General features: G+C 41.4%; 1 protein-coding gene and 1 pseudogene across 1 annotated transcript; both read right to left on the bottom strand.

Annotated features, from left to right (window-relative positions):
* Positions 1 to 1056: 1056 nt before the first annotated feature.
* Positions 1057 to 4354, bottom strand: LOC108447019 (annotated as a pseudogene).
* Positions 4355 to 5382: 1028 nt separating this feature from the next.
* Positions 5383 to 16904, bottom strand: CUNH2orf80 (chromosome unknown C2orf80 homolog). Its single transcript, XM_017735641.1, has 11 exons — positions 16437 to 16904; positions 13713 to 13903; positions 13050 to 13214; positions 12101 to 12182; positions 11546 to 11628; positions 11311 to 11398; positions 10811 to 10888; positions 8408 to 8495; positions 7715 to 7833; positions 6945 to 7069; positions 5383 to 5533 (listed from the first exon to the last, which is right to left on the bottom strand). Exons 3-10 carry the CDS (start codon positions 13088 to 13090, stop codon positions 6983 to 6985), a joined length of 666 nt encoding a protein of 221 aa, XP_017591130.1. The 5' UTR covers positions 13091 to 13214; positions 13713 to 13903; positions 16437 to 16904; the 3' UTR covers positions 5383 to 5533; positions 6945 to 6982.
* Between the last annotated feature and the right edge of the window lie 6 nt (positions 16905 to 16910).

Consider the following 16910-nt stretch of genomic DNA (forward strand, 5'->3'; position numbering starts at 1 on the left):
TAAGCAGACAAGCAGATACTGTACCTGAATTGCTGTGTTATTTTGCAAATCTGAATTAGCTAAGCATGCTAACACACATATTCCTTACACAGTGCAGCTCCCATAAATGCATGATATTAGGTGTTTGTGAACAAGAGGAAACACGCTTTTTCACACCTCTGCCCTGAGAGCCAAGTTGTTCATGCTCCATTTCTCTCTGGCTGAAGCATGGTGTTCTTATGTACACCAAACATTTGCAGTAGCTGAACAGCCTACATGCAGTAAAGGACAGGCAGGAGAGCAGAGATAGTGTCCCATGTACAAAAGAGAGGACAAGAAGGGCAAAGAATAGTTCTATTTTCCTCTCCAGTGTTGTCAGGGAAAGGCTGGTGAGGATCACTAACAGGCTGTTATTGAGGGGTCATGTGAGTGTGAAATAATGGCTAAATGAAGTCTTGGACGTTAGCAAGGAGAGATGTGAGTTTTAAGCAGTCCACCTCACTGCTGTAAAAGTTGCTTGGTTTTATTCAAGGACTCCATTATCAGAATGTTAGCTAGGCAAAATAAAATCAAAGCCTACCATTTCAAGCCAAGATGAAGGGATTTAAAATTAAATATATACTAGATAAGGTTGCAGAGTGTCCTAGTAGTTCTGTGCTCTCTCTACTGCTTTCTCTTTCCAAAAGTCTCCAGAACTTTGCTGAAAAAAAGTAGTATCCCTGGTAAGTATAGGGCTGGAATCTATTCCTAGGTTGAAAACTTGTAAAAATAGAGAACTTAGATGAAAGAATCAGATCTTTCCCTTCACTTACCAGGGTATGGTTAGTGTATACTTACCAGCAACATGCAGTTGGACCTTAAACACTTACTTAACTTACCATGTTCAAACTTATCATGAATCACTGGATAATGGTGAATATATTTTAAAACTATTCCTCCTCTCCCCTGAAAATGTGAAATAAATCAGATTTCCCTCAGGACTGCACAACTTTAATCTGTTAGTAGTACTGAAGAAAGATTTGTTTGAACCAGGGTTTTGGCATGCATTCACTGTTTATTTTGTATGAGAGCAGTAATTCAGCGTGAGTCAGCCAGCCTCTGCAAAGAGACAATTTTTGGCATTTACTGCACCACAGTCAAGAATTCTTCTCTATTCCCTAGGTTTCAATAAATACTGTCTGCCCTGAACTTAGGTATTTCATACAAGATACAAGAGCCACCTAAAGCATTGAGGGAGCAGATCTCAGGGAGATGGACATAGCCTGGGACAAATATCAGCAAGAGCCAACATTTGACCTTGGGGCTTTTCTTTTTTATACAGCTGAATGTTAGGGGAAACAGAATTCTGCAGTAGCAAATAGCAAAAATGTAAAAAAGACAGAAGTTTAACTGATTCTGACGTTACTAAACAAGACAGACACACAGGAAAAGGAGTATTGCCAGCTTCTATGTGTATTTTTGAGAAATTGTGTTCTATTTTGGAGATGGGATTGCAAAAAGATTCACTCTTTTGAAACTAACAGAAAAGGTTTAATTCTTACCCATAGGGAAGAGCTCAGGTGTGCCAACAAATGGGTATGATCACGTATGTGATAGCAAATAAATGGAAGATGCTTTATGACTTGAAGAAATGGGATTTATAAGGACTCTGTATTAAGACAATAGGAGCAAATGTATTTGTGCGATTTGGGGATGATGTGTGGCACTTATGTCCAGGCCTGAATAATGAATTTCAGAATTATGCTATTAAAAGACATTTACCATGTTACTCCATATGCTCCCATTATACACTGGTGTGCAGGCAATTGCCATGTGGGAAACTGCTGAGCTTTTTGAGTGTGGGGATGTGGAGTGTTCCTGCTGCTTTGGCTTATACTGTAAAGTATATCTGAATAACAAGAGAAGTACCTTGGCAAGCATTAATCCTTTGCCTGATTTTAACCAACACAGCTTTTATGTTAGGAAAACCGTACCCATTGCAAATCTGATTTAACATGTTCAAGTATCACTGTATCATAACACAGTATGGTCATAAGCAAGTTGTGTACATCAGCCCACAGCAGACGTTTATATCAGCTAGCCCTGCCAGCCCTTCCCTGGGTGATGTAAACATATTCTTTACCTAGGAACAGTCACTCCACTTTCTTTTAGTATCTTCAAGTTATGAAAAGGCCCTGGAAATAGCTTTGATATGAAACAGATTATTCCCTTCATTTTCAATGAAACTTTGCATCGCCTTACTGAACTTTGCCTGTCTCTCAAGTCGCTTGGAGAGACTGTGTAACTATATTCTTAAAGGATAAACTATATGCACTTTCTTAAACTGTGATGTGCTGCTAAGCAGAACTCCCTTGTAGTATTACGTGGCAAGACCTGATGGAATTGAAGAGACAGAACCAGTTCTGGAAGTCAGGATCATTCTTCTTTTTTAAAAGGTAATGATGTTCTGAGTAACTGGGCTCTCATAAATAATCTAGCAGCCTTTTTTTGCCTTAAAGGAGTTGCATTGTTTCACAGAGGGCTGCAGGTCGAGGTGGTCACTGCTATATTCACAGCAGTGGCCCAGAAGCTCTTGTCTTCATTAAAAAATGATCTGCAAAATACATATTTGCAAAGAGTCATAGTCCACCCTGGTGTCTGTGTCAGAGCAGGGGACTGGCACAGTGGGGTTTCCACTTCTCTTTCCCATTTCTGAAAATTTGCTGGGATGAAAGTTGAGAGCTATGAGCAGACATTGTGTTTGCTTTTATATACCATAGTCCTAATGGCCCATCTGCAAAAACTAACACAAAAGAGACCATTCTAAGCTGTGGGGATTTAACATGTTTTGTCTTTATTGTAGTTATGATGTTAATTGTATTTACCACGGGGGACTCATTTTTTCTGTGTTTTGTGTTGCATTTTTTGATGCTGTGTGCGAGTTATCGTGTAACTGTGGGGTAGAATACACTTTGAGCTGCTGTTAACTGTTTCATGTGGTCCATCTGAGCCAATGTGAGATAGGTACAAGCATGTGTATGAGTATATAACAATGGTTCTTTACAGAACCTCCTTTGCCTGAAAGCTCTCAAACTCAGCAGACCTGAGCAGCTTGTGGTATAGGTCTGTTCCTCTCCTTCCACATCCTGTATTGATTACCTCTTGCCCAAGTTTGTCCTATGGCAAACTTTCCTTCTGTGACAGCAGATGAACTTTGCTTCAATTTCAATACTTTGTCACAAGCTTTATCCTGGAGACAGGAAAAGAATCCATCTCACGTGGTGTTGTTAGCCTTTGCCTACTAATCCTTTCTATTGTGTACAGTTTTTAACACAGATGTGTAAAGAGGAAGTAGTGATTAAAAGTCTCAGTCTCTTCCTGGTGTGTGATTAATTGCTGCATCCCGGAAGACTATACAGATTGAAATCAAGTGGTTCTTACTAGATATTTATCAGTGTATCTGAATTACTGACTAACACCGTTAATCAGTTTGGGTCACTTGGTTCAGTTTTTTCCCTTTGAAAGTCTTGTTTTAAAAATTCAAAGGGAGCATATGGCATTAAACTCAAGTTGCTCTCTATCTGGAACCCAGAAGGATTGTTGTGTAATGCTAAAGCAGAGTGCTTTAACACTAAAGCACAGAGAGTAGGCTAGAGAAAACTGTATTCCTCCATTTTGGAACTTTTCCTCTGTTTTTTTCCCATTTGGTGCAGAGGTGTAACAAACCTTGACTTGTTCTGTTCTGATTATCATTTTCTTGCACCTAAATCTTAGACTTTTAAAAACTGCTTCATGGAATATGCAAAGCTCGTTATAAAAATTACTTATATCACTAGTAGGTGAGGCTTCAGATCAAAACAAACTACTGCGCTTCAAAACTACATTTTTAATCATGTATTTGGAGGGACTCATTCAAGCATGTGAAGACCTTGTCAACATGATCCATTAGTAACTTGGCACACAGATGAACACCTTCGTAGATCTAATTTACTTAAAAGAGCTCTATTTTCAACTACATAGTCTCCACCTCCAGTGGAACAAAGAAGTGTTTGTGGCTGTAAGCAGGGAGGGCAGGGCAAAGTTTGGGAGACTTAGTGGAGCACAGCTTTGCTTACAAGGTTTCAGGCCAAAGAAAAGGGCTTTCAGTGCTGGTGCAAGAAAGGAAAGAGACAAGAGTGTCTTCTGGGGAAATGGATGGGGGGAATATGAAACCTCTCCCTTCACAGGCTTCTAACACAAACCACTTCACTGATGTTATTTTTAACTGTATCCATATTAAATGACAGGTGCCAATGTGCACTCACCATTTCCAAGCAGGTTAGATACCCTTCTGTCCTCTTAAGTATATTCAGCCCTTTTCTCCCAGACTGTGTTACCTCAGACCACCCGCCTTCATCCTGTTGGGTTTGTCATGATGTTTGCTTGCCTGTTGTATTTGACTTGATGTATTGCTGCTGTTACTGTAAATGCACTGCTCAGGGCTTGATATTTGTCTGCTGGCAAGTCCCCATGAAGGCTAGCCCTGGATGCCTTTGGCAACCACAGCACACACTTGCTTCACTTAAATGGATGATGTGTTAGCATTGGCAGTGGAAATACCTGCGTGGAAGTACCTGGCAGATTACCTCCATAACAGCCTGTGTGGGCTAGTTTCTGTTTTGAGGACCTCTGAGTGCTCTTCCAACCATGACTGCCCTTGTGAAGCCAGCACCTTTAACAGTGTTTTAGAGAGATGGAGTAAAACGGATTTTCTCATGGCTTTGGTAATTGCTGTTGCTGCCAGCTGCCTCTCAAAGATATATAGTCCTGTGGACTTACATTCATTCCAACCTGACAAAATTGGTGCTTTTCAGAACAGATTGGTTATATCTTTGTCCAACAGATAAACCTGTGGGAGAAAAGATATTTTCCCATTCTGTGATGGATGCTAAATGTTTCCACATGACATTTGGCTAGGAAAAAGCTCTTTACCATAATGAGTGAGAATTCTCAGGACTAGTTAGAGAATCAGTAGTGGCATGTCTTAAGTCAATAGTACTATAGCAGAAATTAGGGGAAAATTTATGCTTGCTTGCATGGGCAGTGCTCTAGTAACTCTGGCTGTGGTGTAAAGACTGACTCACAAACTTGTGTAGAGCAATCTAAGAAGTTAGAATATCTGTCCAGCAGACAGTATGTCTGTGCCTCAGCTGCTGTGTTGTCCAGTCAAGAGTGTCAGCTGAAACCATCTGATTTCACTGTCATAAACTGGGTTATGAATTGCAGCAGCAAGTTCTGCTGCTGGACTGAGCCTCTGGGGTACAATTTTCCTCTTAAATTACCAAAGGAAAAGTAGATAATGCCCTGTTCAGTTCCCCACTTGCCCCTTTACCATGATGCCAGATATCTAGGAAGAACAGAGCCAGAATGGCCTCTTACCTTTCCCACTATGGGTAGTATTGCAGTGCAATGGTAGGCACCAAATGTATGCATACGGTGCACATATGATCAGAAGTCTCTTCTGGGTCCTGTAGAACAAATTCATGACTCTGCATCACATCTGAGCTCTGAACTCTGTCCATTGCTTTCTGCATAGCTGAGGAAAGAGTTTGAAGTTGTTCTGACTAATTGATCTGGTTACTGAAAGAGCTTTTTTTTCATTTGGGAGACAATATAGCTCAGGAAAGAAGTAATTTCCAATCAAGGTAGCAGAAGGCTATGATTCACCAATCCTGTGGTGCACACACAAGCACCTTTCAGGTCTCTAATTCTGGTTGTCTGAACATGTGAGCAGCAAACCATCTGATCTGCTGGGCTTGATTTTTGTGTGCAGACAATCAGATGCCAGCCAGCCAACAGGGGAGGGAGTAGCAAAAGGGCAGGTACTTGCACTCTGAGAATAAAACACTGGGTTTAAGCTTATTAGCATAATAAGTAAGTAATAATATAGTAAGTATAACATACTGTAGTAAGATTTCTGTTGCTTACTCCTCTTAACTCCACCAGTTTTATCTATAAAGCCAGCCAAAGAAAAGTGAAGACCATGGCAGTACTTTAACAGCAAAGACAGCACTGGAATAACAAGGCTAACCACCTATTTGTTAGTCTTACTGTTTATTTTATTACAGGTCAGTGAACAAAAAACAGTCATGAGATGTTAATCTCTGTAGCTGTTTAATCTTAACCACCCCCTCACCATTGTTCTCTCAAGGGCTCAGCAGCAATATCCCCTCCTCCCCTCTTGTAATGACCTCATTTCAAAATACAATTTCTCTCTGGTTTGGCTTTTAAGGGGTCAGATTGATGCTGTTTGAGTTGGGATAAAATTTGCTCAGGTCCTGTCACTGGCTGCTGCCTATGGTTCTACTGAATTTGTTTGCAAGAATCAAAGACTCACCAGTTAATTTGTAATTTGTGAATGTATTGAGCTGTGATTAGTGACAGCCCATCTAGGGAATGGGGAGCGTTGTTAGGCAGCACAGCATGGACATAAAAGAGGTAAACCATTAGAGACCTACAAATGGGGATAGGAAGATAGACTTCAGTGCTATGTTGGCACTGCAGGGAGATGCTCTTTCTTTAGCTGAGCCCTTTACCAAAATAAGAAACCAGGATGGTTAAAGGGGAGAGCTGAGAGACACAGCCCGCATCATGCTGCCCAATGCTGGATCATGTACGGGAGTTGCAAAACACTGTGGAAAAGGGAAAGTGTGTATTCCCTGCCTCTGAAGTGCTGCATCCACTCATCGTCTCTGTAAAATGGGCATGGTGCATTGAGGAGCGGTAGGGATACACTGGGAAAATGTAAGCTCTCGACATACTGGCAGGGGGAGGAAGCAGGAGAGAAGTGGCTAAGGGAAGAGGAATGGATGTCTTAGATGCAACATATGAAGGTGGAAAGGAAGGAATGGCTGTGAAGATTTAAAAACAAACAAACAAAACCTCAACCAAAACACAAGTTGCAAATGTATTACCAAAGCTAATGTAGAAGACATCAGTTAGCTCACCTACAACTAAGTGAGGTACATGAAGTCTTAGATCTTTGCTATGTCTTTGCTTCATTTGCTTTCCTCACTTTTGAGTTTGTTCCAGGCTTCCTTGGAGAGATTCCTTGTTTTGCTTCTGTAGCTCCCTGCAGGATGCAAATGTTAATAAGCGCAAGCACAGCAGGCAGGGCTGAATCCATCAGGAGAGATGGGGAGTGCACGACAGATCAGCTTGCCTCCTGCTGTGTCACATGTGAGGCACGCTGAACTCAGGGCTGTGGGGGAGCCCCCTTACTCTAGATCCGCAAATCCAGCCCTGCTGCTGGAATGTTGTCTTAGCTCTGTTGCTTAGTGGAGCAGTGGTAAACAAAAGGCTTTAGTGAATAATGGACAAATAGAAAGGCAGAACCTATTTCATGAACATGCTAGGCTAATCTGACATTACTAGGCTCTTTATGGAGTCAGGCTTTTTGCTAATTTCTTTAAAATAGGCTTGCCTTTTTTTTTTTTTTTTTTTAACCTAAAAGTGAGGGCAGTAAATGCTTTGGGGTTTTTTTTCAAGAATATTAGCCAGAAGAATGCTTTCCATGTGTATATTACCGGAGTCGACTTTCCAGCTCACCAGTGACACCTCCTGCCAATGTCGTGCCATCCAATTTAGAATTGACACTTCAGTGTTACTATGAAACATCTCGTGCTAAAGAGAGCCGAGAAGGGTAGACAAGATGGACATTCCATGATAGTGTTGCAAAAACTCTTTTTACTGGCCTGTGTGAATTCTCCAGACCTACTTTGTCACCCTGTTGCTTTCTTCTGGTCAGTGTGTCCAGTTGCTTGTGGTCCTTTTTAGCTCTCCTTGCTGAACGAGGGCCTTGCTTTAGATGTGCTTTTGGTGTCTGGTACTTGACGCCTTTGGGGGGGAGAGAGAGCCTCGTATCATCTTGGGCTTACTGAGTGCCACCAGGCTGGTTTACAGACCTACTGCATGGGCTCACTTGCAACACATGGTTGCAGGTAAGAGGTTCTGGCTTCAAATTCTTTAATGCTCCTGAAGTTACTCTCATTATTGCTGCACTTGGAAAAGAAACAGGCAAGCTGTAGGTGGCTCTCACTGGCCAGTAGCAAAACTGACCTTTGCAAAACTTCTAGTATTAGTCCAAGCTTAAAAGCAAGCAAATGACTGACAGACATAAAGGCTGATTCTATTGGAAACATGTAATCTTTCCTCTACTTGAGGAAAATGCACCTTTTGTCATGAATTTCAGTAGCCTGAGCTAGACGCCATTTTTAGGCTACAATGACTAAACACCTCTACATCCCTCCCTATCCCCTCCCAAGAGAATAGGCCAAGGTTTACACCATCCTTTCCATGTGCAGCTGTTGGTGCTCAGCAGGCTGCAACTTGGTGGCTCTGCTGAGCCAGGTCCTGCTGCCTGGCGTTCCCTTGCCCCAGCCTTGTAGGAGCTGGGGTGAAATGTGCTTACTTTGCTTCCGGGCATGCTCTGCAGCTTCAGGGGCAGTCAGCATGGCAAATGGATGCAGGGAAATCTTGAAAGGTTGAATCCAGTGGTCCTGAAAGGGCAACAATTCATAGACTCATATACCTGCAGAAACTACGTGCTAAGACAATGGGCACACTCTTCTGGTCAGCAGAAGCTAAGATAACTGTTGCTGTTGCGCACAGGGACGGCAAAAAACGACATAAATTCAGGTCAGAGAAGATGGTCGAAGCCCACCCTTTTAATGCCAAAACCCATCTTTTTATAGCATGGATCACAAAAGAAAAATTACATGTCTGGCCCATTGGCTAGTCACCAACAAAAGTGAGTGGCTGAGCGGTATAACCACCCATTTCAAAATATTTTCTTCAGTGAACCAAAACAAGACCTTGCAGGTGCAAGATAGAGAGTTAGTTTGCAGAAGTCTTTCACTGTTTCTCAGCTAAAACATGAGAAAGAAAAACTTCACAAATGCTTCAGCAGCTGGAAAATTCCTCTGCTCCTGCTTTTTAGCATCCACAGACAACTGCTTCAGCAGTCCTGGTGGATAAATGAGCACCATTTATAATGCCCATCTGAACTGCCATGAGGGTGTGACCTGGGCTCCCTAAGTATCTATACATCTTGATAAAGCTAGCACATGATTTTCAAGGAGATTTAAGCCAAGGCTTCAAAACTGAAAAGGGGTAACAGGAATCTCCATCAGTTTACTTCAGTGGGAAAAAAAACCCACAGAGATTGAATTTTCAGATGGGCTGGATTCTAGCTCTTTGAGTCTAGGACTCTTAAGGAAGCATAAGCTGAGTTCCAAGAGTTATTGTCAATTTAAAACGTAGATGTAATCTCTTAAATGAATTAGGACTTGGCAAAATAAAGTATCCTTAGTTTCCCAGCTCATCAAAGCATTTCCATTCCTTTCTCATAGAGTGGAAATGATCTTTAGCCCATGATTAAAATGAAGCAGTGTTGATGGCTGAAACAGAAACTGAAGAGCCTGATAACAATGGCTTATCTCCTTCTTCAGAAAATTTTGTAACTTTGCTACCTTGTGAACATTAAGGAAATATCTCTGAGTCCACAAGGGACAAGATCTAGCAAGTGGACAGTAACATGAGCTGAGCAGAAATACTGTTTGTGTTCTTTCTTTGTCTCTGCTTGTGTAACATCAGAATATAAATCAAAGCTTAAAAAACCCCACCTTTCCTCCTCCCAAAGGAATAAACCCACCAAAACCCAAATGCAAACTCAAACACTCCACCACGGGCAACAGCATGAGTAGCTAGCTGGAAACCTTTCAAGAAAACATTGCTCCTCTGCAGTGTATGGTGAGCACTCAAAACAGAGATTTCTAAAAACATCCTGGGTTGGAAATTCATCAAGAAAAGTATTCCTGTCCAAGAAGCAAGACTGTAAGAATATACAGTGTAACATTCACAGCAAAAGGAGGGACAGTTGATTCACCCACTTATCCCAGGAGCAAAGAGGAAGATCCCTCCTTCTAAATAACATATTGTGAATTGCCCCTACATCACAACTAGTGACATTTCTAGTTCTTGACGTGGAAGAATTCAACTAAGAGAGGTTACAGCCAAGGCTATTCTGGTGCATGTAACTGTGAGCTGGAATGAGCTCTAGCACTTTCTGGACACTGGGTGTCAGTCTGTCATTAATATTACAGCTAAGCATGTCTGAGATTAGGAAAAAAAGTAAAATAAAGTGCACCAGAAACACTGTGAATTACATGTGAATCATCTGTTACAGTCTGACTACAATTTCACATCAACTTTTAATAGTTGCTTAGGAAATGTCAATAAATTATATGTTACTGAAAAAACAATCTATATATTCCAGATGCTTTTTCATTATGGAGCTGGGTCATACAGAACACTTTCTTGTGCCTTGAGTCACGAATTAAAGATTCTAATACCTCTCCTACTTTTTAAAGGGCAATTATATGACTAAAGTGATACTGCTAGAGAAACTTGCTTTGAACAGAGGCAAGGCCCTTGTGAAGAAGGCAGTATCTCCCCAGCCCTGCACAGCCTTTTTCCCCACTCCACACTAGTGGTAATTAGAACATAGTGGTGGGAATGCATCTCTGTAAACCATTGTGGCAAAGGTTCAGGAGATAGGTTACATCTCAGTGTGGATGTCAGTAATTGGACTGCCCTCTTCTTTCCTCTCCCTGGTACACTGTGTACAAAGGCAGAGGAGGAGGTGGTAAATAGTTTGGCTTTTTGCTCTAAGAGAATGCTGGAACTCATTTGCTATTACTAATGGGGTAAAAAGCTAATTACTTCAGTTTAAAATGTAACATATGTTTTAAAGGCACAGATATTACAGGATAACTTCATTTTTACAGATGTGCAGAAAAAACTAGTTGCTCACTTTTGCAGAGCTCTGCCAGTGTGTTGCTGAGGGCTTCATTCTGTAAATCTCAAAGATCTCTTCTACAGAAATGCTGTTCTGTGAAGACAGGTTAGAAGAGAGGTTCAGCTCTCAGAAGTAGTATTCTTTCAAGTGAATGAATGAAATCAAGCTCATATCCCCTTCTCTAAAACAGCTCTCACATGAGCTCTTGGTACTGTTTCATATTGCTAGTACAGATCCATTGATCTGGTCCTGAAACTTGCTTGCCATTTTGCGCTTGGCAGAGACAAGTTAAGTAACGTGTACACGTGCACAGGACCACCTACTGAAACTGCGTGTTTTGTTTTCTAAGGCTGAGCAAAACTTCATGGCTGCTTAATAAAAATGAGATGAATTTGTAATATTTGCACTGTCTGTATACTGTGCTTTCAATGAACAAAGACATTCTAGGTATGAAGAGTGTTTCTATTCTATCTGCCATAGGATAAAAGATACTGCCATCTTTCTTGTCCTCTTACCATTAGTATTCCAGCATATGAAGATAGTATCATAGCTTCTCTCTCAATTCGATTGGGATATGTGTATTGGTTGCGAGCTGCAAAATTCCTGTATGGTGTTTTGAACAAGAAGATTGTTAGCCTGGTATTATAAATACAAAAAGTAGTCCTGAGCTCAATTCACAGCTGCTTTTACTCCATCTTCACTCTGGTGTAACCCACTGCAACAGCAAGATCTTGGCTTTGCAATACTCACAATTTCTCTCTTGTCAGTGGAGTCTGAGCATTGGAGTCACTTAACCACATCAAAGCAACACTGAGGGCTAAGTTGTAATGGACCTAGAAAGACAGAAGAACCTTATGTGGTTTGTTCGACTGTAATTGCTTGACTGAAGACAGAGAGACTACAGTAATGAGGGAAACATGAGCTGTAACTACACTGGGTACCTCATATGTTGTAAGATACTCGAGGAGGTCTGAGGTATTTTAAACACACACAGGACAACTGTTTTCTTATGCACAAACAGCTTTGGTCTGTGAAGAATAACCTCTGGTTAGTTGACTTAACTGTATCAAATGCTTTCTGCAAATGAGCTTTTCCTTGCTAAAAAATAAACAAAATCTTTAATTATCTTGGATACACTACACCAGGATGCTATTCACAGCCAATTTCTTTAGGTATTCTTTTCCATAATGGCCTTTTATTGACCACTTTAGGGACAGGTTATTTAGCTGTACCAAGCAGCCATCTTTCAGAGTTAGCAGTAGCCCTGCAGTTAAAGAGGATAGGAATTAGAAGTCTGGTGATTACCATGTCATCTAGAAAGGTGGAGTGCCTTTGTCCTCTTGGATCAAATCCATTTTCTCGTAGTCTGATGCCAACATAATCTCTCCTTAAAGCAAGGAAACAACTCTGAATTACATCTGTTTCTAAGCAAACCAGTGCATAGGAAATGTAATAGATGACTCTAAAGCTAGTGCAAGACTGAGGCTAAATTTGCTACGATTCAGGGCTAGGAATCTGCTGCAGGATCTCTCACAAACAGTTCCCAAGTAGGAAAATTGTTAGTTGTTTGCATCTCTGCTAATCTTACCTTCTCTCAAACCCCACTGCTATCTTCTCCAAAGGCTTCAAAATAGGGGAAGAAGTGCAAATATGAAACAATTACTTAAAGTCTGGGGATAGACTTTAAGTCTGAACAGAACAGAAGAATTTCACTGTACAGTCCAGAGAATGAAAGAGATCCTTCACTGGTGCTTGTCCTTCTCATTCAGGGGAGGCCTGATTCTGTAACCTTTCCTCAGACGAAGTACTACTGATCCATGCAAGCATTCCTAGGGCAGATGGACACAGGACTTGTGTGGAATAGAGGGAATACTGCTTACATCCCCTAGGAGTTGTCTGCTGGGCAATCCTGCACTGAAGAGCATGAGATGCTGCTGCATGAGCTAGGAGACCTCTTACAGACAGCAGCTGCCCTGGATGCATTGCAAGGGATGAACTCTGCACTACACTGGTTGCTCTCACTGAGCAAGCTCTGGGCTGTCACATCTCTACTGTCCCCTGTGCAGTCAGGTCTCCCACTGCAGCCTGAATGTAACAAAATGAAGAGCATGTCAAATGAAGTTTGTTCATGCTTTCCAGCAAGAGAAAACTAAGGTTTGAGAGTTGTCATCCACTTACATTTTACAACCCTTTGCAATGAAAACAAGTGTAATCTCAAGTGCAGTGAAAGCAATTGTGGGTAGCTACTACTTACAGGAGTTTTTCAATCTCTTTCTTCAGGAGTTTTTTTTCCATATTCTATTTTTCATTGTAACATAAACTCAATGGATCTAGGAGAGAGAAAAGTGCATCCTACAAAGTATCTCTGTCAGTGATTCTCTTAATCACAAGTAAAGAGAGTGGGACACTTGGAGACCACCTACAAAAATATAACCAAAACCCAAGGTAGGATTAAAATAGGAACTGAGAAAAATTTAATCAAGAAATAAGACAACATGCACAGTAATGAAAGTGAGGGTAAGGAGTTTGGTAGTGGGAAATGGACAGAATGAGCCCATTTAAGATGAGCATCAGCCTTGAGCATCAGCTTGCAGCTTGCTTGCTTCCCCATCAGTGATGTATATTCTCTCATATAATGCCATCTTTTGACCTGCTGCCACTTCCAAGTTTCTTAGCAATGGCTTCCTCTCCCTACTCTGTGTCTATTAATCAGATCTATGGGGTAGAAAGAGGGGATGGACTGGGAAGAAGACAGGATGTAAGAGATGGAGTTACAGCAAAGAGAGAAGCCAGCACTTGGTCCACCAACTTATTGTAACATCAAAGTGCATGCTCTGCTCCACGATACATACAGCTGTTAATGAATATTGTCCCCTTTTCTCTCTCTCATAAATGTACAGAAGAAATCATGCTCTACCTGTGTGAACTCTTGCCATATGCTCCAGGATCTGGGTTTGGAGCCTCTCTGACTTCAGGTATTTCTGAAGAAGAATTCCCTCTTGATGTTGCTGTTCCTTTCTTGCCTCTGCCTCTCAGTTTGTGTGCCAGGGAAATTAGGCTTTGGCTTCATGCAGGACAGCTGCTTTCTCATGTTGCTTAGAAACAATGCTGGTGAGAGAAATTAAAAGAAAAAAAAGCAAATCAAAACCACCACAGAGAAGAGGTTAAACTTTCAGCTTGTGTTATCAGTTTCAAGTTGGATGATCCTAATACACTCCTAGGCATTGAGTTTCACTGCTGAGTGGCTGGTTGGAAACATAGCAGACTTGCTAACAAGGGAGGCAGAGACTATTCACTGGGTTTTCTGATGGATCTAATTACTTGTAAATGAAGCTACCAACTTCTACTACTGTTTCAGCATTCTACCAAATGGAACAATGAAAAACTAGACCTGATACCTCCCAAGAGCCCATCTAGGGTTCCACTTGCAGTGTTTGTGGCATATAGCAAGGATCCCGGCTACTTGTTCTTTCTTCAGTGTTATGTTTTTGCTTACAGTATTGGGAGAAATTCTAACAGTCAAGAAATCCCAACATGCTGTTCTAAACCCCACTGTTGTCCTTTCAAGGGATGCAGGGCACATCTTTCATGGGATTGCGGATGGTTGCCAATCTATCATGATGGCTAGCAAGTCAGTGAGAGGCTATGGGATTTTGTAGATTAGGAAGGTTTGCAGGCTGTATTTCTGAATGAATGAGCCATCCCCCTCCTTAGAAATGTACTTCTGTTATTAAATGATTTCCTAGTGAAACAGGAATCGGTTTATGAGACATGATCATAATGTTGCCTCTCTTTGTGATGGCCTAAGAAAACGTAAAAGGAAATGTATTATCATGAGACATAGATGTTCTGCAGGAAGAAATCTACTAGGCATTTATAGAGTTTGTGCTGTGCTTTCTCTTCCTTATTTCATTTGCCTTTCTCATTTATTTTATGGCAAAAGGAGCACCAAACTTAGTACTTCCCCACCTTTCAATCCAGCTGAGGAGCTTCTGATCAAGTTGGATTTGATTTCTGAAAGCATCCTCCTTGCAGGCATCATGGCAAACATGTCTGCAGTAGAGCTGCTGCTTGTTTGCTCTGAGAAACACAGATCTACTGCCTGCCAGGTGGAACTCCACCAGTTACACCCACCCAGGGCTTATCTGCTGATATGGCCAGGCAAGAGGGAAAAGTGACCTTCACAAAGTGAACGTAGCCATGCCAGGACTGACCCAAAGTCCTGCCAACCCCTCTCCTGTTGTGTGGAAAAAATGATACCCTGATGAAGAAAGGGACTTTACTGAAATGAGTCTGGTCCCTAGTCCTTGGGTGAGCTGACCCCTGCCATTTTCCCCAAAGCAAGAAATGCTTCTGTATCACTACAAGGCAGGGGAGGCTGCTGTGTTTGTGCTCTTCCCTGGTAGAGATAAATAACATTCACTAGTGGATGCCTGAGGAAGAGATGGGAGAACTGTGCCAGCAAGCATCAAACTTTCTTAGTGTATTTCTCAGTTCTCCAATTCAGGACCTTCTTGAGTAAAAAGAGTTGCCTTGGCAGTTAATAGCTCTTGCTTGTTTTTAACTTCTACAAATTTGTTCAATCACTTTCTGAATAAGTGATGTTGAAATTTTGAGTAATGACATCTCCAATATCTCCTGGCAAAGACTTCCACTGTTTAAATAGAGCTGTGTGGAAAAGGGTCTCTGGTTCTAAGAAGCCAATTTTTAAATTTAATCTGCTGACCAGTATGCTCAATAAACTTAGTAGAGAAAATTTAGGCCCCCAAAGTGTGGAATTTGTCACACATGGAACATAGAATATGTCTTAGAGGATACTTACATCTTTTTCCCCTACCCATAGCACATTTAATGACAGTCTGTTTCCCTAGAGCAAGAACTAAAGCAACAGGCAGGTCTGTGTGCCTGCAGAATTGTTACCTACTGCAAGTCTGATTTTCAGGGCAGGTATGGAGGGTGTTTTTTCAATCTGCTATTTAATTAGGTTGGAATGAATAAATATATTTAATAATTGCCATTATTTAATGCTCATCAGCTAATGTATTAACAAATACCTCATAAAATAGGAGTATGATTTAGGACTCTTGCAAAGGACTACCTTTGCCTATGGCAGCAGGTATGATGTTCAGGTGTTAGAAAGATAAATTACTTGTCAGTAGAATTGCTTGCTGAAGTTTAAAGCTTGAGATGTTTCAATAATCTCAGCTCCAAAGGGACGTTAATGAAGTTTGGGGAGAAGTCTGTACTAGTGATAATGGAAGCAAAGAATGCAGAATTTACAAGCCACAAGGACATTTGGCAGAACTCCTAAGATAAGGGAGAAACTAACAAAGCCAACTCGGCAACTGTGCTAAGTCAGTCCCAAGTAGCTAGAAGGTAATTCTGGCAAGGAGAGATTGTGACCCCCAACTTACGAAACTCACCAACTCAAAAGAAGAGAGACTAAACACATAGACTGTAACAGTAGATAGAATACTAATTAATCAGAGAACTATGTAACTTGTAGCCAATGAATATTAATGCCTTTGTTTACTAAACTGTATGAATAGCGATCGTTTTTGATAGTCATTGTGCTGGCTTAGTGGATTTGACACTCAGCACTCCTTTCTATGCAGAGCTATACAAAAATCAAATACCTCACCTCTCTGTGGGGATCGGACTCTTGCACAGCAGGTAAAAGAACCCATTTTCGGACAACAGACATGTTTTCAGCAGCTTTGGCAGCCTTGGGACCTCCACTGTAAATTGATTTTCAAAATATTTGGCTGCTTCTCCTGTATGTGTCGTTTCCTTAAAATATTTAACATCACCATACCAGCACACATAATGTCAGCTTCTTGAGGGCAAATTCAAGGATATCTGGAAAACAATGCATTAACTTGGACTGAAGTGTAAAGTACATAAGAAGAAAAGTAATTCATTGGAATGGTCACATTTAACTTTCTTTCTCACGGGTGAAAACGGCAAACCCTAATTTTTGGGTGAGATACGCCCTTCAGAAGAACCCTCGGCCTTTTCTGGGGCATTCCAGGAGCGGTTTAGCTCTGTGCGGCCGGGGCAGGTGGCGGCAGCAGCGCCTCCAAGTTGGGCTCTACCAGCCAGAAGGGCAGCAGGG

Source organism: Corvus brachyrhynchos, unplaced genomic scaffold, assembly GCF_000691975.1.
Source record: "Corvus brachyrhynchos isolate BGI_N302 unplaced genomic scaffold, ASM69197v1 scaffold255, whole genome shotgun sequence".
In the NCBI taxonomy this organism is placed as follows: domain Eukaryota; kingdom Metazoa; phylum Chordata; class Aves; order Passeriformes; family Corvidae; genus Corvus; species Corvus brachyrhynchos.

Coding starts and splice junctions, on each gene's coding strand:
- CUNH2orf80 (XM_017735641.1), bottom strand. CDS start 13,090: ATGGAAAAAAAACTCCTGAAGAAAGAGATTGAAAAACTCCT. Junction 10,889..11,310: donor CATATGCTGGAATACTAATG/GTAAGAGGACAA, acceptor CTGTCTTCACAG/AACAGCATTTCTGTAGAAGA. Junction 8,496..10,810: donor ACTGGCAGAGCTCTGCAAAA/GTGAGCAACTAG, acceptor TTGCCCTTTCAG/GACCACTGGATTCAACCTTT.